The 26,433-nt window shown below is 40.6% G+C and overlaps 7 protein-coding genes and 1 long non-coding RNA gene across 9 annotated transcripts; 7 read left to right on the forward strand and 1 right to left on the reverse strand.

Annotated features, from left to right (window-relative positions):
* Positions 1-634: 634 nt before the first annotated feature.
* LOC108107030 lies at positions 635-3,012 on the forward strand. Its single transcript, XM_017214381.2, has 2 exons — positions 635-1,012; positions 2,013-3,012. Exons 1-2 carry the CDS (start codon positions 836-838, stop codon positions 2,385-2,387), a joined length of 552 nt encoding a protein of 183 aa, XP_017069870.1. The 5' UTR covers positions 635-835; the 3' UTR covers positions 2,388-3,012.
* On the forward strand, positions 2,431-3,710 carry LOC121529668. Its single transcript, XM_017214380.2, has 2 exons — positions 2,431-2,977; positions 3,121-3,710. Exons 1-2 carry the CDS (start codon positions 2,870-2,872, stop codon positions 3,697-3,699), a joined length of 687 nt encoding a protein of 228 aa, XP_017069869.2. The 5' UTR covers positions 2,431-2,869; the 3' UTR covers positions 3,700-3,710.
* A 1,190-nt stretch (positions 3,711-4,900) lies between these two features.
* Positions 4,901-5,721, forward strand: LOC108106904. Its single transcript, XM_017214153.2, has 4 exons — positions 4,901-5,025; positions 5,077-5,141; positions 5,197-5,256; positions 5,338-5,721. The coding sequence occupies exons 1-4, from the start codon at positions 4,935-4,937 to the stop codon at positions 5,719-5,721; spliced, it is 600 nt and encodes a 199-aa protein (XP_017069642.2). The 5' UTR covers positions 4,901-4,934.
* Positions 5,722-11,005: 5,284 nt separating this feature from the next.
* On the forward strand, positions 11,006-14,929 carry LOC108106874 (parkin coregulated gene protein homolog). Of its 2 annotated transcripts, XM_017214121.2 has the most exons (5): positions 11,006-11,281; positions 11,335-11,405; positions 11,462-11,841; positions 13,900-14,192; positions 14,718-14,929. In XM_017214121.2, exons 1-4 carry the CDS (start codon positions 11,195-11,197, stop codon positions 14,160-14,162), a joined length of 801 nt encoding a protein of 266 aa, XP_017069610.1. In that variant the 5' UTR covers positions 11,006-11,194; the 3' UTR covers positions 14,163-14,192; positions 14,718-14,929. The 2 variants fall into 2 exon arrangements, with proteins under 2 accessions (XP_017069610.1, XP_017069609.1); XM_017214120.2 differs by lacking the exon at positions 14,718-14,929 and having other exon boundaries at positions 11,007-11,281; positions 13,900-14,325.
* A 2,041-nt stretch (positions 14,930-16,970) lies between these two features.
* On the forward strand, positions 16,971-17,549 carry LOC108106879 (C-type lectin 37Db-like). Its single transcript, XM_017214125.2, has 2 exons — positions 16,971-17,129; positions 17,183-17,549. The coding sequence occupies exons 1-2, from the start codon at positions 17,004-17,006 to the stop codon at positions 17,531-17,533; spliced, it is 477 nt and encodes a 158-aa protein (XP_017069614.2). The 5' UTR covers positions 16,971-17,003; the 3' UTR covers positions 17,534-17,549.
* Positions 17,550-17,970: 421 nt separating this feature from the next.
* On the reverse strand, positions 17,971-18,349 carry LOC108106880 (C-type lectin BfL-2-like). Its single transcript, XM_017214126.2, has one exon. The coding sequence runs from the start codon at positions 18,303-18,305 to the stop codon at positions 17,994-17,996; it is 312 nt and encodes a 103-aa protein (XP_017069615.2). The 5' UTR covers positions 18,306-18,349; the 3' UTR covers positions 17,971-17,993.
* Positions 18,350-18,760: 411 nt separating this feature from the next.
* Positions 18,761-20,620, forward strand: LOC108106896. Its single transcript, XR_001772412.2, has 3 exons — positions 18,761-19,135; positions 19,185-19,979; positions 20,094-20,620. It is a non-coding gene; the product is annotated as an uncharacterized LOC108106896 (long non-coding RNA).
* A 3,232-nt stretch (positions 20,621-23,852) lies between these two features.
* LOC108107105 (hyphally regulated cell wall protein 1) lies at positions 23,853-26,406 on the forward strand. Its single transcript, XM_017214492.2, is given in 6 exon segments — positions 23,853-24,047; positions 25,041-25,237; positions 25,239-25,311; positions 25,431-25,568; positions 25,836-26,245; positions 26,247-26,406. Coding segments are annotated over 6 exon segments (963 nt in total). The 5' UTR covers positions 23,853-23,962; the 3' UTR covers positions 26,307-26,406.
* The last annotated feature ends 27 nt before the right edge of the window (positions 26,407-26,433 follow it).

A 26,433-nucleotide genomic window follows, 5' to 3' on the forward strand; every position in this document is an offset into this window, starting at 1 on the left:
AAATTAAATAAAAGAAGGGACAAAATTTAAACGGCTAATATTTAAATCATTTATTTTTTAGTTCTACCCGAACCGGCGGCTTGAAGTTGCAGCCGTTGTTCGATGCTCGTTTGATGTATGTTGCTCTCGCTCTCCTTCAACTGTTGGCTTAGGCGAATGAGCGAATCAAAGGGAAATGCCAAAAGGGCAAGACGCCACCTGGTGGGCGTTGCGAGCAGGCAGGCGCTGCATACATATATGTACATACCAAATGTTCGAAGAAAGAGCATATTCGATATAACAGTTTTATAAGGGGAAAACAAATTATTACAGTGGGTCCAAAATTTGAGGGAAGAGATAAGTTGCATTCGGATGGGTTCGCTGTGGATCCCAAACTGAGTTGCAAAGCGGATTACCCATTACCATATGGATGTGTAAGGAATACCAATAGACTAAACAGATCGTCCTTAAATATGTACAGACCTATGTTTTAAAACTGGACGTTAATGATTTGTAAAATTTTTGTACTAATATTTATATTTATCCGTTTATTTTTCTACTTTCTAACTTTACCCATAAAAGCATGCAACACTTCAGGCAGAAATTAAAAAGTATCATTAATATGATTCGAACTTGAAGTACATTAGCTTTAACGTTCTTCGGTATTATGGAAGGCTAAAGGGAAGGGAAGGAACTAGAGCTTTTAATGTTCGTGATCTTGAAGTAGCCCAGTAAAAAGCCTTATCAGCAAAAAAAAGCCAAATCAAGCGCTTTACTGATAGAGCACCCCGCTCACAGTGATAATGCGTGGCGATAACGCCTTGATTCGAACTGCTGGCAGTTTTACTTCAGCACAATGCCGAAACGACGGACGCGGAAAAAAGATTGCAAATTTCGATTCGAGTTCATTTTGGGCTTATCCTTATGGCTCCTCCTTTTCCTGGCTCACTCGGTGAATGGAGTGCGGTGCAGAATACCCTATGAGAGGGTCCGCGAAAACTACTGTTACTTTGTTGCCGACGAAGAACCGCTGGTGAGTCAGTAGTTCGGTGAGGTATGTTTAAAGTAGAGTCCGATGTTCGAATAGGGTTCCTTGAAGTCTCAACTGTGATGATTAATAAGAACTTACTTAAGAACAATATGTTTTTCACAATGCTTAGCCTCTCGAATCGACTTTATTCTCGTTTTGTAAGTAAACAATACTTTGTTGTCAATCAACGGAATTGGCTTAAGTCTCATATCAGCAGGAAAACACTGTCATTATGCATGTTATATATACGAAATATATATATACGGATAGGCGTAAAGCGCAAAATGCCGTTCCTAATCGAAGCCAGCCGTTTTCGACCAAGCCGGCTGGTAGACTCCCTACACTGTTCAAAGACTTGGTTTAAACTCGAATTGAAACCAAGAAAATGCCTAACTGTTATATTTGGAAACTTTTAATATTTAGAAAGTTTTTTTTATAAAATTTCTACAAAAAGAAATATAAACTCCAAATTAATAAGAACTTAAAAAATGTTGATAAATTCCCCTTTATTTTCATATAATACTTGTTTTTCCTTACTTGTATTCTCATTATCAGCAGAAAAACACAGACATTCTACATGTTCATACATTCTTTATAATGTTTATTCGAGTCTTGATCTACTCTAACGACTATGGAATACCCTATATTGCTAGCAAATAAAACCTAGGATTAAGCAAGATACACCCCATTCATTTTTTATATTATATTTACTACACTTTACTATATTACTATATTTCTGTTTTCAAAAGTTGGTTAAAAGCCACAAAAAGGAACCTCTTATGACTTGATCTCGGTTAGTTAGTTTAAGGGGTACCAAGTTCATCGACCGTTATGGCTATTTAAAAGTTTTTAAAATCATCAAACTAACGGTGCTTAGAGCTTTGTTCTTACCAAAAGAAGCTTTTTCCTCAAAGTTTGTACAAAAACAAAAAGCTCCACTTAATTAAACTATTATTATAAAGGTTAATCAATGGAAAATATTTATTCTTACTTTGGTCCACAGCACACATCCTTCCACAACTTTTGCTACCAGGACAAGCGCACCTCGAGAGTTTGCCTGGACAGTGATGAGGAGATGCGCATTCTGTCCCAGCACTTGTACGAGTTGGGCTACCCGAATGGCACCCAGTTCTGGAGTGCCGGTCATCGTTGGCCGGGTGATAATCAATTCTACTGGAACTATTTTGGCAGAGCCAAGGCCCTAAATTATACTAACTGGGCGGTGGATGAGCCGACTCCCCAAATGGGTCGCAATTGCATGATCCTCACGCTTCGCGGTGGAGAGCTTATAATGAGCAGTGAATCCTGCTACACCCGAGCGGTTGATATTTGCGAACAAACTCTGAACGGCACTGATTCCCGTTCTGTGATACACTGATCATCCAACGATTTATTATCTACAAATGTACCTAGCTAAAGTGGCGAAATCTCAAAATAATCGGCTCTTTTTAAGAACTATGAATACTATGGAAAGTTTAATCAAAGTGTAAGTGATCAGCGAGATAGTGAGTGATCAGCGAGATAGTGCATATAGATACATTTCAATTCAACAATTTCAATTGATTTTTAAAATGGAAGCCTCCGATTACGAGATATCAATAACCATAACAATTCTATTCCTTTTATTTTACACTTGTAAATTGATTGCTACCTTTTGCGTCTCATTTAACACTCAAATGACAAGTTGTAAGTCCTCAAATACTAAGGAATTTTTGTTTTTGAAATACTAGTATAAGTATAAATGTTCATTGATAACCCTAAGTTAGTTTATTACGATAAGGCTTGCCTGGCAAAGAGCTGTGTGCACTTTTCCGTCAAAGCTCAGTTCGGAATTATCTTCAAACGGGAAAACAACGCAAAATGCAATCGAGAATATTTATAATGCTCTTACTTATAGCTGTGTGTAGAAGTGAAGATGATTTTATTAGGATCGGAGATGGATTTTATTATATTGGAAACGAAAAGGATGTGAGTTGTGAAAGTAATAAATAAAATGGAAAATACGTTTACCGTTTTGTCATTAAATATAAAAAAGGTTAGAAAAAATAATACATCTTGTTTCTTATTATAATTTTTATGGAAATTTAACAATCTTTTTGGGATTTTCCTAGACTGGTCACTACTTCGACTGGTTTGTTGCGAGGCAAGACTGCTGGAGAAGAGTGTCAACACTTGTGTCCGTGGAGACGTCAGATGAACTGAGTCAACTGGAGGAAACTATCGTATCGAGAGGCTTTCCGGAGGGTAGTACTTTTGCCACGTCAGGCCACAATTTCGAAAGTACCTATCCCTATGTCTGGCACGAAATGAATACACCTCTGAACTTCACCCGTTGGCTGCCTGGCACGGAGCCTGATGTTGAGAAAACCTACCTAAGCCTGGTACTGGTCAACTCCTCGCTGTACATGAGACGATCTAGTGGTATAGATGACTACTATATCTGCGAGTACAACTTCACCCCTTGGCAATATTGGGTCTCATTTGAAACACAGACAAGGACTGTCATTACCTTAATTTGTTGTTTTCTATTGCTCGTACAATTATTACTTTTCTTTAAATTTATTAGAAGAATGAAATCAATGCCAAACAAAGGAGACAAACTCCTCAACCAACACCCCATACCAGATGAAAGTAAAACGTATAATTTTAATAATAATCCGCTTGAATATAAGTACATAATAAAGGTATGATGGATGCCAAAGTCATCAGTGTTGTTAAATATTATACTGTGTATATTGATGTTATTGGTTTTTGAAGTTATAAAAATATAATACGAGGTGTGTTCAAAAAGTAAGGTGACTCTTCAAATTTCGCGAATTTCAAATTTTTCGATTATCGAAACCTTTTAGAAGTTATACGAGGTGTGTTCAAAAAGTAAGGTGACTTTTCAAATTTCAAATTTTTCAAATTTTTCGATTATCTTCAGTTTTGGGAACAAGAAAAAGTCACATGGGGCCAAATCCGGTGAATATGGTGGCTGAGGCATTATTGTGGTGTTGTTTTTGGCCAAAAAATCCAAATCCTTTGATCCATATTTTTCGATAGCAAAAAATCGCCGAGCTCGCAAAACAACTTGTAACTTTACGCCTCTCACAACCAAACAAAAGAGGATGTTCCATTGAAACTTGGTACAGATGTTAGGGAAGAGTGTACCAATATAACAAAACAAAAAAATCGATAATCGAAAAATTTGAAATTCGCGAAATTTGAAGAGTCACCTTACTTTTTGAACACACCTCGTATGTTATATTTTTCCACAAATTTTTTGATTTGAGCGATGATTGAGCGACGCTCTCTCGAGCGACGTTAATGAGCGATCGCTTTGAGTGAGGTGGCCACGCACTGAGCGACTGATATTAAGTCATTTGATTAAATAATGACACTTTAAATAAATATATATATTCATATACACATATTAAAAAAAATTATATTTTAATAATAAAAAAAAAAATAAAAACGTTAAATAAAAGCTTCCTGTACAGTTACAAATAACTCCTACTTTATGTCATTTCTATTTTTGTACTCTTTATGAATGTCGTTCCATAAAACGGTTCGGCTTTGAACAGCCGAAATTAAACTTTCCGGGCATATTTTTTGCATTGTTTGCATTTTGTCGCTGAGCGATAATAGAAATCTGAGCGACGACGCTCTGACGCTCAAGAACTTCGCTCGTCGCTCAGCGCCTACGTGGCCCCCACAATTCTTTAAGCTTTAATATTTTACGTCGCTCGAGAGAGCGTCGCTCAGTCGCTCAGTCGCTCATCGCTCAATGCGTGGCCGAAGCCTAAGTCAACTGATCTCTTGGCTTTCTCACCAAATGTTTGGCATCAAATTTCTTCTAAGGAAATGTTCTACACCTGTAGGGCTCATATATTTTGAAAGCACCTTAAGTAAAGCTTCAGTCAATTGAGAGCCCCTGGAGAAAATGTCAGCGTTGGGAAAATCATTTGTGGGTCTTACGGGCTTACTACTCCTGACGATCGGATATATCTACATCTTCAAGGACTGTTGGCAACGTAAACTTTGTGTAAATTTTAAAAATCAATTTTGAATATTTAATATCCCAGCTCGCTGCTTGAAGCCCTTTGTTGAGATTGGAGATCGCTGCTATTTCTTTTCCTCCAATAAGCCGGTGTGTAAGAGAATAAATTAAAACCTTTTTTTTTTAATAAGTATTCCCTTTTCAGCCCTCGTTTGAGTATTACAGAATGGTCTATAAGGACCGCGTATTCAGCGTTCCGGTTATAGTAAGAAATATGAAAGCTTTACTAGACTAAAGGTCTATCACAAATGTTCCGCGAGTTAAGTTTTTTATAAATATTTTTCAGATGGATTGGATGCACGCGAACTTCGGTTGCGAGACGATTGATCCCCAAGCCCGACTAGTGACTATACGCAGCTTCCATGAAATGAGATTACTCTCGGACTATATGCGTTATCGGGCCCACGCCCAGACCCATGCCATATTCTGGAGCGGCGGACATCGAGGAAGGCTGTCCGATTCTAAGGACGTCGATCATGGAACTTTAAAGGATTTTTACTGGCACCAGGATTCCTATCCCATGAACTTTACAAATTTTGTGCCCACTGAGCAGCCGCAACGGAAGTTTGAGAATGGCTTTTGTGTTTATCTGGAGTTCATGGGAGAGGAGCTGGTAATGGGCGTGGAAAAGTGTGATAGAAAAATAGCGTTCGTTTGCGAACTAAATTGATTGGAAGGTCTACAAATTGGAATTGTTTGTAATTCCCTTTGAGAGCAGTGTAAATAACCATTAGTTAGTGAACTAAAAAGAGTCATAAAGTACTATTATCATTTTAGAGCTGATACCACATCGTCGTTTCAGCAGTCAGTAACAAGTTAATGATCTACTCTACTATCAATATTTTTTGCTAATCAAGATTACTTATATATTGCTGACTAGGCATATATTAAAGAAATCTTACACTTGGGAAAAGTAATCCCTATTTAATTTCTAATAATTTATATTATAATTCTTTTCTGATATTGGTTCTCATCGTGGTTATAAACTATAATGGTTCATGTGTACTGCGTCGTTGATAAGTTGTGGTTTGATAAGTTTCTTCAAAGCGGAAACAAAAAGCACAATATAAACTATTTAATGGTTTATTTTTATCTAGGGTTTTATAATCTGGTCATTCTAAGTTCTAATTCTTGATAAATACCACTTCAGTTCAGAGCCTTAGAGCCTAGTAGGTATATGGACGTAATCAAAAAAGAACTAACTTTCAATCTAATCTTTCACATTTAGACCTTGTTCCTAGCTGCTGGTCTTGAGAACGACTGCAATTTTTGGCATGTAATATAAATAAATTTGGACTAAACGCTTTTAAGCAGTCACAGACAATGCGACGTCGCGTCGTCTGGAAAGGAACGACGGGCGGAATAAAGAGGGGGATCCCCAGACCGGAAGCGAGCAGCACAACAGCAATGGCGGTCGTCATCCCAGAATGCCAACGTTCTGCCCAGGATGGCTGCGGCAATTAACTCAAATTGATAATGACAGCGGAAAAGTTGTAGGCAACCTGAAGTGTTGGCAATTGGTCTGGTCTAGTGGATGTGGGCGGATGCTGGTTTTGGCAGGGGGCGGGGCAAATCGGTGACGTGATTTCATTTTGAGTGCATCCAAAACGGCGACACATTCCGACACGTCCTTCGACAACGCCCTTTGGCATAATTAAAACGAAATAATTTTCGACAAGTTCGGTTGGCATCGACTTGGCTTTTTTGCTTGGTCCTAACTTGGCTTACTCATCCAATCGAGGCACGTAGATTGAGTCTGTCATATGGCTGGCAATCCACTCCTTAACAGGATGCTAAGCTAAGTGCACTGTAAGTTAGCTAACTATTATAAAAGTAAAATATTTTAAGTATTTATATTATTATTTACTAACTACCATTAAGATCAACCTAAGACTTAAAGCTTTTAGTATAAGAGTCCCCTTTATTTCCTATATTTCATCCCAATAACCTACTACCCATTGTTTTCAGTGCAGCTCAACTCTCTACCCGGTAACGTTCATGCTGGAATTTTTATTTAATTTGCTTCTGCTGTCGTGGGGTTTTAGCTTCTCCAGCTTTGTTGTTTTCGGAGTTTGCTGCATTGTTTGAAATTAATTTCACTTGTCGTACATTGAACCATCAGAAGGGCGGCCCTAGCCCCCCCATTTTCCATCCCCACAAGCCGTCAAAACCCCTCTCCTACCCTTGCAAAAACGATGTGTGCGTGCCGTTGTCAATGCCGCTTAGCACTGCATAAGTTTAAGGACATTCCAGGAGGGATGGCTAAACGGAGGAGCGAAGTTGGCAAGTCAAACTCTGTTGAGGATGGCTGAAATGTTGGCTCGGATGCACTCCACTCGGCAATCGGTTGCCAAATCAACGCGCTAATCATGTTGGCAGCTGGCAGCAATGCATTTTCCAGCTAACTGACGGACGGAGTGATGTCAACAGCTCGTCCTCGTCCCAATCCTTCCTGGTCGATCCTATGGTCTACGGTTTCTTTTTTTTTTTCGTGCCCGGCCTCAGGCTCTGGATGTCGATTTTTTTTGTTGTTCTCTGCCAGTCGGCTTCGGGTTTGGGCCAGATGACAGCAACAGCTAACTTATGTGGCTCAGAACCAGAGTCAAATGCAGAGCCATCGGCCATATCCCAGTCCCAGGATCCATCCGCGCTTCTTGTCATTAATCACTGACAATAATGAACTTCCGCCGTTTCAGAATGCAGGACGACTTCTCTCGATCTGGGCAAATGCACTAGGAAAACATTTTCAGCTTTTGTGGGGGTGTTCTTTTCAAAAAAGGGTGGAAAAATTAGCCATTTAGTAAAGGTATTTTCTTCTCAGTTATTCTTCTGTGTTATATAGAATCTAAGTAGATATTTTTAAAATAAAATTTAGTTACTGGCTTTTCTGCAAGTGCATTGTTGTCATTAGCGCAATGTTGCAGAATTTATCGTGTGACTTATGAGAGATACGATGGGCCCCAAAAGTCTAACTCAGTCCGGTCTAGACTTCGGACTGACCTCTCTCTCTCAGTTCGCAGGCTTGTTTGTTTTTGTATCTCCATTTTCTTGTGATTTTATCGCTTCGATTTACGACTCATAAAAATGTTAGAGTACAGAGCGGGACTTTTATCTGTCTGCATGGGATGTGCTAGAGCTGTAGTAAGCTATTCCCAGACCCCCATACGGCGAGATCCACGGCCCTCTGGCCCTTCGGTCGTGGCCATTTAATGCTTGACTGCTCTTGTGACCGGGCCTGCAGTTAGCAGTTAGATGTTCATATGGACGCCGTCTCAGAGTTGTTGATTTTTATGGGATTTTGGCGATGCAGAAATTATTCTTAGGCTGCCAGAAGCGCAATTGAACCAAATAAACACAGTGAAAGCCATTATAAGTTTGAACTCTGAATGGCTGGCCTGGATAGTTAAATTGTAAGGAAAGAATTTTAAGAGCAGATACTTTAAGTAACCAACTTTGTATCTGCAGATTGTATAGAACAAGAAACTTTTTCAAATACTGCAAGTACTTGTACAGAAAATAACATTATCGTTTTATATAAATTGTTATAGCAGAGCAGTCCTTTCTGTTTCACCTAATCCATTCAGGTGTCCTCCAGCTCATCTCCTTTAACTACAATTTAGTCGCCACTAGAAGCGAGTTAGCAGCAATTTTGCTAGCAATCTGAAGTACCAACATCCTGCATTTGACAGTTATTAGATTAACACCTAACGGCCAACGGGATGGAGCTCTTTATTCCTGACACGAGACAGACAACGGATACTCGATTACTCTCTCTGTCGTTCAGACCAGGCGATGTTGCACGAAATTGGACAAACAATAAAGCGCTCAAAATGTATGCGAACATAAAATCTCGGCCGGACCGTAGGAGTACGTAGTGGAGAGTAGACCGGGTCTAAAACAAAAGGCCAAAACCATGTTAGCCATGTCCATGATGGTCGGGATGGTTGGAAGGAGAGCTTACTGAATACAGGGCACCATACAAGCGATGTCAATTTCAGACAAACAAGCCAACGAAAGTAGATATATGTGAGCGCGTGTGCATATTGATATATGGCCAGGATATTGATATATATGTATATGGCTTATATGACATTCAAGATGGGCTCGACTCCATTCTCCCCCGACGACTGTCCATTTCGAGCAGCAGCAGCAGCAGCAACAGCAGTGGCACATAAAAAAGTGGGAGTGAGTGCCAGTTGAAAGCTGTCAGTGGCTGTTTAGATTTACGTGCCGCACTGCAGCCATGTCAGCCGAATGGCCACCACCCACAAGTCATTGGGATTGGGATGACTGCCACAACGATCCACCCTTCCCCCCCATTCCCCATCCAGAATTGCACTTTGTAACAATGCAAAAACAACCAGACAGGATCCCTTCCCCAAACACCACACCCTCTGATATGCCCGTTGTCATCGCTCTGACTTTTTGTTAATGAAAGTGTCAGCTAGACAAACGCACCCCAAACCCCCTGGATTTCAAACTCACCGATGGCTCACCTCACCTAAAACCCTTTTTGAAAGCCACGGCCTTTTGTCCATTTTGTGTGCCCCGTAGCTCTTGTTGGGAATACTACCCATTTTGGGTCCAATAAATTATGATCCGGCTGATTTGCGTTGTGGCCATTGTAAAAGCGTTCGCTTCCAGTGCGAATTTGCGAGTTGTCGTCTCTGCCAGCGGCATCTTTTGTTTCGATTTTCCATTGAGCAGCCGTCTGCCAAATGGGGAAAATTTCATAATTATTTCACATGTGATATATTGCATACTTTGGGGCTGATCAACTGAAATCGAACAAAATTGAATTGAGAGTGGGAGGTCTATTGAGTTTTGATTTGATTTGATATTTAGCCTTTATAATAACTGATTTATCAGAAAACATCGGTTTGTTAGTTATAATAGCGTAATAATGGTTCAATATTTAAAATATATACTATCCTGGATATGCCAATGATATAGTTTAAAATAACCAATAAAGTCAACAAAGCCTTCCTTAATAACCTCAAATTAAACCTAAAAACTATACCCCACCCTACTAAGATGCATTTAATTTTATAATCCTCACTATTTCCCACATATATCCTAATTTCTCCCCTTGGCCCCATCATATTTCCCTGGAGAAATGCTTAGCAATTAGCGAGTAAGTCAGAGACTCGTCCTTATGCTCCATAATCCTAAATGCCTTTAACTCAATTTACATGCCAGAAAGCGACAGAAGCTAAGTCGGGCCAAAGGCTGGGCCAAGTTAAGGAGCCCAAGTTAAGGAAGGATTCAAGGGATAGCAAGCGCCAACCCGGGTCTCTCTCGACATTATTAAAACGGATAAATCGCGACGTGCAACGATGTGTTGGGCGAAAGTGAAAAGCTGTGCGTGGGTAATTAAAAACAGGAGCCTGGAAAAGCCAAAGACGAAGCTGGAAAACGGAGTCAGATAAGGACAGTCGAGTAATTCGCATGTCGGATTTTAATTAATTCAGGGCACCAGAAACACAAGAACTGCGATGGAGATAGGTCGACTGGGGAATCTGTCTCGTTTCCTCACCGTTTTAAGTAGGTTAATGCTGTGAGATGATGGTGGGCTTTTTGGCAATGGTCGGGGGATTTTACAGTAGACGCCTTAATTGGTGGGCGTTACAAAATATTTACCGTTACATTTACCGCTACAAAAAGTGGGTGGGGCGGGAAATGGGAAAAGATGATAAAGTGCGCAAATGTTTGCACTTTCCCTTTATGACTATTTAGAGACACCGAACACTTCTGGGTGTGAAAAGTCGAAGGGCGCGACGGCACCCCAAAAAATTATTTTGGGTTTCACGGATGGACGGGGGGTCGAGTGTTGACGTCTTGATAACAACATGTGTATAAATATTTTCCCATTTAAACGCATAATTTATTTACATTTTATTATTGGGACTTTCGAGAATGCTGTCAACGAACTTTCGATTTTCCACTTTTCGTAAATGCTTGGAGTGGCATTTTTACACAGTAGCCCATTCAAAAAACATCCGTGAATATTTTCTAAAGCAAATCTAAAAATCTAGTCTACAAATCGTATTTACTACTTAAGTTGAGGCCTTAGGCTCTACGCATTTCTTGGTTTTTTTTATTTATTAGTTTTCAGTTGCAAGTAATTTATAATACTACTAACAATGTGCTCCAAAACCAATGAACGTGCAACTAGGCTCCATGAGCCAGGAAGAGTTTGTCGGGAGTTGCTCTACCTCAGATCAAAGATGGTAAATATCGTAGATAAGGATCTTAAGATGTCAGGTATATTGTATTTTTTTAGCCTGTACGTGAAGTTCCTGCTTTTACCTATCAGGCACTGCAGCCCAACACGGTAGTAAAGCCTCCCCCAAAGTGAGTTGGTTCTTACTAACAGAATTTTAGTATATTTTGTAATCTGAAATCTTCAGAATCGACATCTTCAAGCGAAAGCCAGTGAAGGAAACCGTTTTCAAGATCTATTTCAATCGCGGGGACATTCCGTGTGTAATGTCCGGCCGGACTAGCAAACAAGATCCGACCAAGGAGCGCCCGGTGAAATGGCACTGTGTTCCGGAGAATCTCGACTATTGCTACTATTTACCCATCTTTGTGGATGGACTGGCGGATATGGACTATGACACCCGGTTGCTGGCTGTCAATGGAGCCATTGACCTCATCATGAGGTCACCCAAAAAGGTTCTACCAGTCCTGCCCAAACTGATCCTTCCGCTCAAAAGGGCCTTTCAGACGCGCGACAAGCGGATCATCATATCCGCCCTTCAGGTCATTCAGCTGATGGTTCGCCTGGGTAAGTTTTTAAAGCTATACACTTACACTTTTATTTAAGGGTAAAACACATTCTTTCTTATATTCATGAATCATTTTTCTCGCATATAAAATTGTTTTTTACATCGCAGTTTTCCCCGTTGACTTGATGATTTTTATTTCCTTTCAATTCAATGCAGTTATTTATATTAATACGAATTTTTGTTGCCCAATCTGGTTCAAATCCAGTCATAAATTTAGCATCCGAAATAACATTATCGATGTCCACCCAGTAGTCCAACTTCATCTGCAGTTTTTCTTTAACAGCAATCCATTCCTCCTCACTTTGCAGAGTTGCCAACTCTCCCCCAATTTTTTCACATTCATCGTTAGCTTTATACCAACCCCGTTTTTCACTATTTTCGATGTGATACGATTTGTTTCCAACTTGCTTAAAGTCTGGTACCTCTTTGACTTCTTTCCATGTAACTTTTTTTTTTTTACTTAAAACAAACTCTTTTTCTTTTTTTTTTTTTTAAATAAATTTAAATTTTTTATATTAAAATTTTTATGGCAATTTCCCCAAAAAATAACTCAAATGAGGTCTTGAACTGATATTGGTTTCATTTTCACCTGATTTGATATCCAAATTTTCTCAATTTTCCCTTTGCGTTTCTGGTTCAAAATCATTAGGATTTTCACTTGAAGCCAACTCATTTTCCTTGGTTTCTGGTTTATAATCATTTGGATTTAGGGCTGTAAATTTAACTTCCCTCATGCCTAGAATTTCTCTTAGCATTGTATTATCTTCTTCGTTAGAAAAAATGTCCACCTGATTGGTGGCGACCCTGGGATCAGAAGTTTCCGAAACCGACGGATTTTCCATATATTTGTTACCGATTTTCATAAAGTCTTGATATAAAATCTTTTCCAAATTCTCCTTTGGTTCCGATGTAACTTTTGGGTTTTCACTAGAATCCAACTCAATTTCCTTTGTTTCTGGTTCAAAGCCTGGCCATATGCCATAAAGGCCTTTTAAATCGTCGTTATGAAAATCAATTACTCCTTTCTCAAACTGTTTAGCTGCAAATTTTGCTTCATTGATCAGATCCGAGAGTTCCGTAGCTGCTTGGTTGTCTATATCATTGCTTTCAATTCCAAAAAAATAAATTATCCGAATAGTGCACTAAAGTATTTACAGGTTTTAGTTTAAGTAAAATAAACAAAAACTGCATCTTACCAGTATAACTAAGATTACAAAAGGATATACTAAAACTTTTTGCGTAGTATTGTATGATTAAGTATGATTATAAAAAATAGTCCTTCGCTCGATTGCAATATACTAAACTGACTCATTTCACATGGAAGTCATTATATATGCGTGATTGCCGTTCTCTCATTGATATGGTTTATTTTATAGAAAAGTGATTACGGAATGGGAACACAATATGTATTTTCAGAATTCTTTATTGCCATTTCTTTTTTTCTGGTTTATTATATTGTACATCAAGTGTAATCAACTCCTATGGCAATGCACTGCCATTGCAGTGGAGCTCAAATTCGTCTTATGTATGTATTGACGCTTTAGAGCTGTGCACTGAGAGAAAGAAAAGCAGTATAACTATTTCATTATTTCCTAACGAATTCATCACTTATTACACTGCTCTGCCAAAAATTGTATCCCAATACTCCCGTTAATGGCTCACCGCGAAATAAACTGTAAATTGCAAACTATGCTACTTTGTTTTTGTAAATGCTCGCTGCTATGGGCTGGGGCGCTATTCCACCAACAATTTTTCGTTTTCCTCTTTCCGCCTCATTCCGTCGCCAACTCTAATGTATTTTGTTCTTGTTTTTTTTATAAACACTTGCACTGGAATTTATTCTTTAGAACTTCTTCGATGTGGGTGTTGAAATTAGCTAAGAATCGGTTAGCAAAAAAAAGGTTTTTTTTCTCTCAGTGCACAGCAGCAAACCAACACAAAAGCGTCACTACATATCTGCACTTTTTCTTGTATTTACGATAGTAAAACTCTGTTGAAGACGAATTTGAGTAACACGTTTACACATTTATGCATACTAATTTGATTAAAATACTCAGGTCCTTGTGTGGGTCAAGCCCTCGTCCCTTTTTACCGTCAATTGCTGGCCGTGTGCAATCTTTACAAGAACATCAATGTGAATCTGGGAGAGGGAATCGATCCTGATCGCAACTGCCGCATCGGCGACGTCATCGAGGACACCCTCAAGTTGCTGGAGTATTGCGGAGGACCCAATGCCTTCATCAATATCAAGTACATGGTGCCCACGTACGAAAGCAGCGTCTTCCCAAAATGCGAGGCACCCCAGCCACGAGATCCCTGAGTCTTCCGCTTGCCGATTTGCTTTTCTTTGGTTAGCGTTACCAGTTAACTGAGTTTTGAGAACAAGTTTAAGCTGCCAAATTGCAATTTGTAAACTTTTAAATCGGGGATGAGTAAAGGCTAAATTTTTGCATTCAATTATTAGGTGAAAATATTCAAAGGAATTATAAAATTTTTTTTTTAATGGGTACTATAAGTATGTTATATAGCGCTGAGGGCAATGCCTACAAAGTTACAAAGCTCTTTACGTATATTTATAGATGTTGCTGTCGCAGTTTAGATTATTTAATCATTCCTTTCTGAAGAACTTACGCCATGCTTATTCCAATTAGCTTTTACTGATTCTACTTTTGTAGAACGGATGGCATTTCATAGGAATTGAAAGAAGTCTCAATTACAAAATTCATTAAACAATCACGTATTTTATGGCATAGCAAAGATATCCAATTAGAACATAGAATCGAGTTACATTAAGAGACATATCTAAACCTTAAGGGCACATTGTAAACTGTAACTTTCATGTAAATATCTCCACCTTAACTATATTTCCGTGTAGGAGGACTTTTTGCCTAAAGGAATATCCATGTTCGGCTGCACTTACCCCGTACTTGTGTCAACGACTTACCACCCGAGACCCCCTGGAACACGGCCATCTGTTAGACAGTCAAGTGATAAATGCCTAATTAATTTTTAATTTTCGAAAACGCAAAAAAGGCGGCCGGAGATAAACAAATAAAAGCAGACGTTGCAATACATATACAATTTTTTATGTTTTACTGTTTCTGGCAAATAGAAGAAGTCGTGCCATAAATAAAAACCTCATTACAATAAATCATAAAGAGAAAATTGTTCAATTCGCTTTTGCTCTTTTAATGGAATTTCCGTGTAGCGAGTGTCGAGTGTCTGGTCTGGCTGGCAGCATTTGTCTAAGGATACGTGTTCGGGAGAGGGTGGATCGCCTGCTCCTCCTGCGACTCACTATCCTGTCAGGGATTCTCCCCCTTATCTCTGGCTTAAATCAGCCGAACGGGCCATACACTTTTGACTTTTGAGCACTGTTCTGCTACGCAACTCTCCGTTGAAAATCGAAGGATGGGCACACTCTAAATTTAATTTACCTAAATTGCTTAGGGTGGATGTGGTTTAGACGTAGACCTCTGCTTATGCCGCCGCCATCGCGCTCACTTGCCATTTCCAAATTGCTCATTGCGCTTTTCGGCGTAATTAAGGGCGACCCTTCAGAAATTTTCAAAAACAAATCTTGTTATCAACGGGCACCAACACGAAACAGTTGCTCCTCTTCGGTTTCTGGCCAGGCAGTCGGTCACTCCGCCTACACTCAGCACATTTAACTGCCTTAATTCATCGGAATTGGGATGCACAGAGAGGATCTTTTTGTTCCTTGGAAAGCTTTGAGAAAAAATGTTAAATTATGAAACTAAAAAGTCGATCCAATATATTAAGGACAATAAGGACATAGTGCTAGATCAGATCTTAAAGCTGTTTATATAATTTATCGTCTATATTCCGATTTAATCTCATTCATAAATACTTTAAAATATATTTTCCAGTGTATTTTGAAATGGGATGGTGGTTTTGGATGGTCTCTGACCTGCTGACAGAGGGTCTGAGACCCCCGGCCCGGCTCGTTGGCCGGTTGCCTGGCTGACTGGCTGGCTGGCTGGTTGATTGTGGTGCGTAGATAAAAACCTGCCAAGTGTTGCAACTCAATTTGCCCCCCACGCCAAAAACCACACCCCATCTGAAAAACACCCCTCATTGGGCTGGCCTCGCATCGTTCCAGCACACAAGTTCTTAATTCACTTTTTGGTGGCTCGTGTTTTTTTTTCGCCCGCTTGATTCTATTTCTGAATTTCTATTTTTTTTTTTTTCAATCTCCTGTTGACGGTAAATCAAACAGTCCCCCTGGGTGCAGCGTCACTTGACGACCCTCCCGTTTGGCTAAATTGCATTTACTTGCTGCGAATTTTTCGTTTTATTGTAATGCCATCGGATTCAGCATCCTGGTAAAACGTTTTGACATTTTATACGCACTTCTCGAAGACTATTTTTTATTGCGTAGGAAGACTTTGGGATTGTCTTTATAATGACTGGGGGTGGAAAAGGGCAAAAAGGGTTCACTACAGGGCGCCAAAACTTTGATTTAAATGCTAAATCCTCTCAAAAGATTATTATCGGAATTGGAATATAATGAGTTGCCTAACCAAGTTTGGATCAGAAAGTTAAAATTGGTTTTGTGATCTCTTGGAATGTAATTTTTAACTCCTTGTTTGATTTTTGAGTACTATTAACTTTAACACTCTCAGCCCCTATAAAGCTACGTCTCCGCCCATTTTTACCTTATCCAAATGTGATATCATTTTTTCGACGAGCTACCGAAACATTCTCCTTTCGATGCCATGGATTCACCCACTCTTTCGCTTTCTCCAATGCCCAAAAGGGCTTTTCCGTCACACCCAAACTGGCGAGCAGGGAGCTTTCACATGCAGGACTTCCCCATTAAGTCATGCCCATGTTTACGGGCGTATGCTGTGGCCAGTGGGTTGGAAATTGCTTTAATACCCCGGAAATTGCAGGAGAGTTGCATAAATTGACACGCAACGCCCCGTGGGCGCAATCCCATCCAATCCAATGTAATGAGTATTTCAGACATCGAAAGTACTGACCCACTCCACTCTCTTCATTCTTATCGATTGAGGTTGAGAACGAGGAAAACTATTTTTCGTGCAAATAAGCCAAACAAAGGCGAGTTTCCAGAGAAACTACTATTTAAGTCACTAGTTTAGCTGAGAAGATTGTCATTTAATACAGATTGCTAGAGATGGAGCACTTGGCTTTAGTCATTTTGCTGGCTACTCTTGGAGTAGCTGAAATTCAGGCCCAAAACTGCACGCTTCCCTTAATGAGGGTCGGCGAAAAGCAATACTTTGTGGAGAGCAAGGATAAGGTGAGTTCTTAGGCTTCATGAATTATTTATAATTACTCATAACTCTCAATTAGGCCAACTGGTACGATGCCAACGAGCGCTGCATCCGAGCGGGACTCCAACTAGCCACTGTGGACTCCGAGTACAAGTTCAACGAGCTAGCCGACTTCCTATCATACATGGGCTATCGCGGGGATTGGATCTGGGTGGGTGCAATTGGTCGTCAAGGCAGTTGGATGCAGTTCGGACCAGCTCGTCCCTTGCCCTATGCTAAGTGGAACATCGGACAGCCGGATAACATGAACAGTGAAAACTGCATGAATCTTTACCGAATTGGAGAACCGTGGCTCATGAACGACTACACTTGCCGCTCCAAGTTGTCCTATATCTGCGAAGCTGATACGACTAGGGTGTACGTAAATTAGATAAACTATTTATATAACGAATGAAATAGGTGCTAGATATATAACCATACAAGATAAAAATAAATAAAAACTCGTTTTTATCATAGCACTGCATCTCTTTACTGAAGGTATTCGTATTAAATATGGAAATATTTTTTTCCACGTAAAACTAACATAATGAAAGCTAATTGACATGAGATCTGTATTCGGTAAAAGATTTTGTTTATACAATTTGGGACTTACTTTCCTTGAAGCTTTTTACTACTTTTTATAATTTAGATTTAGATTTTAAAAGTCGTGATCTTAAGAGATTCTATCATTCTATCATATCAAACGTGGTTACATAAATTTTACATTATTTTCCGCAAAGGGTTTTTATTTAAGAAAGTAAGTTAGAACAACTAACTGATGATTATAAAAGAATGAATTAAGATAATATTAAATTTTAAACAAGTTTATTTGGAAAAGGAAAAAGCGAATTTTATTTAACACTTTCGCACAAGTACGAGTGCTCCAGGAAGCAGCTGATGTCATTCATAAACCAGTTGCCACTGTTGACCTTGATGCCTAGGCAGTTCTCGCTGCTGGCGTAGTCATTCGGCTCATTTTGACCCCATTTGAAGTAAGACAGGATCTCAGAGTTGGCAATAGAGATCCAGGCTCCTGATTTGATGCCAAAGCCCGAGAACCATATGCCCTCATCCTTGGAGAATCCCAATTGATTAAGATAGGTGGAGATCGCGTTAAGTTCCGCTTCGCTGTCGATGTGAGCCAACTGGGCTCCCATGGCCATGCATCTGCGTGAGGAATCCCACCAGTTGAACTGGAAATAAATAAACAATTTTACAATTATTTCATGAAATCATTTATCTACCTTCTGCTTACCTTGTTTCTCTCCAAGAAATAAGCGCTATTGCCCAACTGGACAAATCTGGCACTGCAAGTGCCATCCTGTGCCAGGACGAAGCTCACTAGACTGGCCAGAATCACTAAGGTCTTCATGATGATAAAGTAGTTGCCTACTGCAATCCCCAAATGTGTGGCAAACACTTATATAGTAGTTCTTATCAAGTATTAGGCGCAAGTTCGTTTGCTTTTCGCGTCCCACTTTTCCAAATGTTTCTGTGGGCTTAGCTTTGGTCCACAACCGCGAGGCTGTTTGACCAGACACAAAGAGCCATTGTGGACACTGGGAGCCGCCAATCCGTTTGTCCATTTGTAAAATCCGCATTTAGCCGGTCACGACCAGACATAAAGAGTCTGCCCTATCGGGCGCAGATGGTCGCATTTTCACGAACCACGTGCGTTCGGTGGAAGCTGCCCGGAAGCGAATCGAAATTATCACCAATTTGCAGTCATCGAAATCCAATTATGGGGCGTGTGTGAGACCGGTTCCAGATCCGTTTTGTAACCGAAAAGCAGGAGGACCTCGAATCCTCTGCAGCCCAAGTGTGCCATATGCTGGCAGCGAGATATCCAAAAGTGCAGCGCGTTTTGGAATAGAAATGGGTGCATTTACACTATGCAACAAAGATTTCACAGTCTAGAAATCAGTTCTCAAATACACACATATTTGTTTCATTTTGCATCAGTTAATACATAATATCGCCAAGAAAGTTTCAAGTAAATATCGATACATTCTATATTTACTCATAAAACTCAATCTTTGTAGCCTAGTGTAATCGGATTAGGCTGGCTGCAGTTTCCTACCCAACTGGAGGGAAGCACAACGAAAAAAAAAACATAATTTGCGAGAATTGTCACACGACACGGTTCGGGGGCACTTTGTACTGACTTATTTGCAATTTGCGAAATGGAAGCTGCAGCGAAAGAGGATGAAGGTCATAGCAGCAGCAGGGTTGGCCAAGTGGAACTCGGCAGACGGGACACTAAATCATGCATGTCAAGTCGAGTAGTTGTCCCGCTTCCAGCTCTATCGAACTCATCATAATCGCCACTGCGAATACTCATCATTATCGACTGCATTTTCCCCAGGGGGTTAACGTTCTCCTTCCAAAATAATACACCCACCTCCTAAATTTTTCGCTTAGTTCCGGCATGCGACAGATGCAACAGACGTGCAGACTTCCGGGGAACGGAGGTCTGAGGGTTTTGTGGTACGACCGCAAGAGGGTCTTAAAAAGGGCCACCCCAGCTAACCCCCATACCAACCCCAATATTTTGTCCCCCCTTCGACGCTGTCACTGCTCATTGTCAGCTAAGTGTCGAGGAGGTGGGGGACGTCCTTGGAGGGTGGGACGGTCGGTCAACAAGCCACAGGAGCAGCGACAGCCCTCGAAACGGAACCCAACATTTCCATTTTCAAGGGCCTTAAACCAACTTTTTTGCACTCAAGCAACCTGCCAGATTACGTCTATGTGGGAAGGTGAAAACCCTAGCATGCACAGTGGGTTGAGGTGCAAAAGAGTGATAAAATCTTCAAATTGATGTAAAATAAAGTAAGCAGGTACGAACTATTATTGCTTATCCATTTGTTATTGAAATTGTTTTAGTAAAAAATTAAATCCGAGTAATGATCTTTCCATTCCTAACTTTCTCGCCTTAATATGACATTTGCTAGTTTACCACGGTCCTAGGTTTTTAGCCGCATTATAATAGAAAGTCAACCACTGTGGTTGCCATCCACCGACAGAGCATCACCACATCAGCGGCATCGGGAGCATCAGGAGCAGCGATGGCGGTGGCGACACAACAAAGGACGCAGAGACGATAAGACGATGGCAAAAGCAAAGGCAGCAGGCTCTCGTACCTTCCGCTGCAGCTACACTTGAAATTTAGTATCAGGCATAACTATAGAAAAATAATATAAATGGGTTTAAGGATGAGACTATTAACTATAACTTAGAAGTAAAAGTATAAAAAATGTTTTTATATTTAAGATATAAAATGTTAAATAGTTCAGTTAAACATTTTCCGTGCAGTGCATGGAAATTTTCAGGGTTATGGAAAGGGAAATGATGAAGAGGGGGTGGAAAATGATTTCCACTTGGAAGCGACCAAAGGCAGCCGACACCCGCCAACAATAAAAGCAAATTCAATGCGTTTTGTGATAATTTCGCACTACACGAGAAACGATAAACCCAGGCAGACCAGGACCAAAAGAAAGAGAAAGCAAGCGCTTGAGTGAGGGAAATAGCAAATGCTAAAGCCGTAAACGAGCAAATAATAAAAATTTTATATACAGCCAGAAGAGAAGAAGAAAATAATAATAATACGACGACGACGAGGACGCGATATAGAAATACATGGGTGTGAATAGTCAATGAGGGTCGGAAGTGCAGATGCGGATGTGGATCGGTGGGATCAATGCGGAAGATGAGGGGTGTTTGGGTTGGTGGGTGGGCGATGTTCCAGCAAGGTGTCGAATTGCCCTTCGGTGGGGTGGCACCGCTAGTGGTGGCCTTTCCTCGAGTGGTTGCAAATCAAACGGCAACAATGCAATCAAAAAATTTCGTTACCCACCCGGGTGCAAATTTAGTTATTGTCCTGATCCCTTAGACTCGTGTCCTGAGTCGAGAATCCTTTGGGACTGCTTTGGCCATAATTTAATTCGGCTGGCCCATTATTTCATTAGTTCAAGGATGGCCCATGGCCCATGGCCCCTCGAAATTGTGCAATTTATTCGGGTCTGGAATATAAGATATGGAAAGAGAAATGGCTGTAATATTGTATAGACTGCAAATGGCAGCTAGACGCATAAATTAGTAAATTTCGATTTTGATTTTGCCAGTTTAATTGTTTGCCAAACCGGCCCTTGTCCGGTTACCGAAAACAATGGTAATTGTCTTTGGTTAGGCAAACATGTTGTATCTTTGTATCTGCATCTGTTGGATAGGTGTTTCGCTTAGGCTTCTGTCGGCCATTATGCATATATATTTTGTGTAATTAACATTTATGGACAAAGAATCTACTGTAGCCAAGTCAAACACACACACAACTCCGCTTGGATACCCCCGAAAATCATCAAAGTTAGTATATCAAAAATCCAATTTTCATTCAACAGGACCAGCCCGAAAGTATGCCTTTGTCCGTGCGAGATTTTTCAGTGTCTCACCACTCACCACCAGATATTCGAGTGTAAAAGTTTTTCTGGTCTTGAAGGGCCCATAGAATTATGCAAGCAACTCGCTGGAAACGCACTTGAACTTCTCCTCCGTCCGTCCGTCCGTCCGTCCAGTGCAGCACAAATGCATAGAAACAATGAAAATTAAGTTGATGTAAGCAAATGCAAAACTTTATGCAAATCGCTGGCCACCACATAACAACGCACAGTAGCATTGGCAAGAAGCTGTCCGTCACCCAGTCGAGTGCAGAGACTAAAATGGGGTTACCGATTCTGGCTTGGATTGGAAATGAAACCCACTAAGGTGGAGTCAACAAAGACACTATACTAAGTCGGGATGATGAGGAATTAATATTTAGACGGCTTTATACCTATCACTAAGGGGCTACTTCTTGTAATTACAATTTATCATTTAAAATAACTTACCTCTAATATTTCTTAAGTCTTAGATTAAAAAGTGATTTATCATTTTGGTAACATACCAAACATAGAATCGTGAACTGGAAAGGATTAACAATATCTTCAGAAAACAGAATACCCCTGAACATCTCTAGTTTCGAGACCACTCATACCTGGCGATGAAATGGTTGACAAGGAAATCCATCTGTTTAATGGTTTCGGGCCAACCCACAGTCCGGACCCACCCACTTCTACTTGATATGTGGCTTTCTCCACGTGTCCACATGTATGCCTGTCTAATCCCTGAGATTACAAAAGCCTTCCCGGGCAAACCCACACCGCAGTGAAGGGGCAAAACTATTACGCTTGATAAATTCGAGATTAAAGTGCATTTGCAGACGGGTCAGGATCTTTTGGCCCAGTGGCCATACAATTTATGGCCATACATTTGTGCAGGATTTCTTTCGTTTTCTTTTGCCAGGATACTTTGGCTAACCGGGAAGTCCTTTTAATTATCACACGTAATGACAGCGCCAAATGCAATTGCTAATTAATTGCCTTGGGCCCACTGTATATAGAACGGTGATGTGGGGATGAAATTTATGGCTTATACATTTGTTTGGCCCGACATTATTATTCCAACATGTGCGGTTATGGGGAGACCCAGATCTAGATCCAAACTAATGCAATTTCCTATCTCGAGGAAGTGGTTGATTCGGGGGCGTTCCTTGACAAATGAGAAAATGCTTCATTAGTGCACCACCAATGGGCTTAGGGGAGGAAAAATAATGCAGGCCAAACACACAAAAACCAATAAGAAAGACCCCCAAAAGAAATCCACTCAATAAAACCTACGAATACAGCGCAATTTATTTTCATAGCCAACTTGAACTTGAGACGAGATGAACTTCGCATTCGAGCTTCCAAAGGGGGGCTAATGACGATAATCGCTTGGTGGCTGTCAAAATTGCCGCAGAATATAATTGCCAACTGGCCATAGAGTAGCGCTCGACGTCCCATGATTAACGATGAGAGCGTTATGAAAAAAAGCCAAAAAACAAACACAGACCTGAGTGGAGAACAAAAAGCGCCAGCTCGATACAATGGAATCTCCAAGATACAAACGGAAACTACATCGGAACAATCACAAAAGATGCTAGCCAACCGATTAGGTCCAATTACTGGACCAGGGGTACGGGGCTACTTTGATCTACGCATAACGCTCAGATGCAACAGGCCCCACCCACGAGTGCATCTCAAACGGCGGCAGCAACAACTCACTCCAGGCACGGTCAAGATCTTATCCGCGAAGCTCTAACAAGCCGTCAACAACAGAAGCACACTAAAAGAAAATGTTTTAAAAAATTAAATACAATTACAGAAAAATTAATATTTAATGTTATTTAACTCTTAGAAATAAAATCTATACTCTATTATCTTTTCTCGTTTAACCTAAAAAGTCAAGGATTTGGAATTACTACTTTAACGTGCTTGATTAATACAAAAGCTCTTATTGCATTGTTCTTGCTTAAACTGTTCATAATTACGATCATCAAATTAAAATTATCACATCATTATTTAACAAAATTCTTAATATTAAAGAAACTTGTTCTTACGGGAATTTTTCCATCCAATCAATCAATATTAGAAAAAGTTTAAACCCAATTAATTACAAATTTCGTTCCACATTTTTTTGTGCCGTGCAAGAACATCAACAGTAACTAAAACTTAAGTAGAATTAAAAACAAAAGCAACTTTTTTCTGCTCTCCAGCTTCGCCAGTTAATCTTAATGAATCTCCGTAGATATTTGAAATCAACTTGCTTGTTTTGCCTCGCTTAGTTGTTAGTCGGCGGTTTTCAAGTGCGCACACGAAACGCTCTCCATTCTAGTGATTTTTTTGTTGTTTTTCTTATTAAGAAACTCCTTGGGAAATACCCATTATTAAATTCGGTTCTTCACGGCGAGATGCTGTCAACAACGAGCTCTTTCACCGCCCACCTTGTGTTTATACTTTTTGGCGGCCTGCTGTTAACTCATCACTGTGTCCAAGGTTGTTTCGAGTAATTGGTTGGCCATCAATCACGCGGCGGGTGAAAGATGGAGTTCCTCCATGAGTCAGCTGGAATTTTCGGGAATAGATGGGGTTTCGTGTACACTCCATTGAAGGGAAATTCCAGTTTTAGGGGAACTTCGAAGTTAAGCAACCCAATCAGATCAGATCAGATCGGGGATCAGCCTAAAATAGCTGAAAAGTCTGTTAAACTATATTTATTAAATCAAGTCGCCAGTAATATAAATTTTATTTCAGGTTTTTAAGGCTAACAAATTGAAAATCCTGAAAGTATATTAAATCAATTTTCTACCATTTATTCGCCTACACTTTGGATTGACATTCCACTCGTGAATAACATTTGAATTAAAATGAAATCCCAACCAATTCACTTAGCAAATACGAAAGTATATTTATTTCAAATTAAAACCTATTCCTTAAAATCATATTTCACCCCAAAAGTATACAAATCAGAGATAGGCTTACCGCAGAATTAACTGAGCAATCCTTAGTAATTGGATGGACGCGATACTCGGCAAATCCTTAGCTCATCGTAAACTCGCACCCCGAGGTCGGACCCTTTTGTCCCTCCCCCTTGAAGTGGTAGTCTAATTGGTACTCCCCCAGCCAAATCCGATTCTGATTGCGACTAATCCCATAATTGTGGGCTTGGCTGTGGCCGTGCATATTGAAGTGCAACCTCAAATCGGTCAGCGGCAGCTCAAGTTCCAGATTAGTTCAGTCGGTTGAATCGTTGCATATCCATAAATAAGTCAGCGTGTGCTAATTGCATCACTTATATGCCACGGACCCGCAGCACGCTCCAATTCGTCCGATTAAAGTCCACGCTGGAGATGACTGTGGGTGTGGGATTGGGTTTAGGAATGGGTATGGGTATAGGAGTGTTTGCATAACTTTAATTAAATTTCTGGTAAATCTAATTTCCATGCTAAACCGAAAACAAACAACGATGATGATGGCGTTGGCAACCAGGTCAGGCGAATAAAGTGTCCTCCAAGTTGGATTTCGATGAGAGCGATGGCAGCAACAATCAGACGGGTTTACCCGGTCAGCCAGGACAGGTGGGCGGAACTGGAAATGGGAGCTATGACCCAGGAACGGGACGGGGCTTAAGTGGTGGTGGAGGAGGAGTTGGTTCTAGTGGAGGCAGCAGCAGCGGAACATCCAGCGGGTGGCAATCGACCTAAGATCCATGGCGTCCGGGTCACTGTCGATACAGGCGATGGACAGCAGCAAACGAAAGGTAATTAAATTCATTCACAGCTGCAAAAATGCAAAACACCAAAAAAAAAAAAAAAAAAAACTAACAAACTGGATTCCCCGTTGGGCGTACCCCTAAATGAAAAAAATAAACAAATACAGAGTCCAAGGAGAGCGTGGAAATTACGGATTTGGGGAAGCACAAGAAGCGTGTGGGCATCCACACGGACATCACGTTCGAAATAACCTCCGATTCGGATGGAAATGAAACCAGTTCCGCTCAGCAGCAGGGCGACAAGGGTGAGTAGCCATCGAAATCTCCTTTCAATTTCACTTTTCCCCTAGCTCCAATATCAATAAGGGGTCACAGTTTGGGGAATTTAATTAGGGGAAACCACCTCTGCAGTGGTGACGTGAAAAGTTAATCTTTGCTCGAAAGTTAACTTAGAAGAAATTAGATCTCTTAACAAATCAAGAACTGAGATCCTTAATCGTACTTGCTTACTTTAACTAAACTCACTGACTTACTTTCCCTCTGCCTTGATTTTCCCAAATCCCCACAAACAGAGGACGCCAGTGTTCCCATTTACAAGGGTCGTGGCGGAAGCGACTCAAAGCACAAAACTCGCAAACCCTATGATCCAAAATCCCAGTGGAATCCCAACTTCTCCGGCGAGCAACGTGGCTACCAGGGCACCAATCGAGGTGGCTATCAGGGATCGAATCGCGGAGAATATTATCCTCAATACTATCCCGAGTATAGCGGTGGAAATTCTGGTACAGGTAGCATCTACAGGAACGGCGAGACCTGGACGCACTATGTCCCGGTTTGGACAACGGAGAGAGTGCCTCAGGAACAGGGACAGATTTATCGGCGACCCAGTTGGAAGCCTTGTTATTGCATGTCCTCCGCCGATTTTCGACGTCGTCGAGATAGCAAAATAGCCAGAAGAGATCCCACAGATCAGCATAAGGGAAGTAATCAATAGTGGCGTCGTCCAGGTGGTGGACGGCAAGCTGGAGAGGCCCTTTTCGTGAGGATTAGGTACTCTCCTTAATTGGATTCTTTCACCTTTCCTAGCTTTAAGTTAGTCACTAATTGTTTTTTAAAATAAAACAGTCGATGTAGTTTTTAAAAGGACTTAACTTTTGTTTAACCACTGGG

Source organism: Drosophila eugracilis, unplaced genomic scaffold, assembly GCF_018153835.1.
Source record: "Drosophila eugracilis isolate 14026-0451.02 unplaced genomic scaffold, ASM1815383v1 contig_952, whole genome shotgun sequence".
Lineage (NCBI taxonomy): Eukaryota > Metazoa > Arthropoda > Insecta > Diptera > Drosophilidae > Drosophila > Drosophila eugracilis.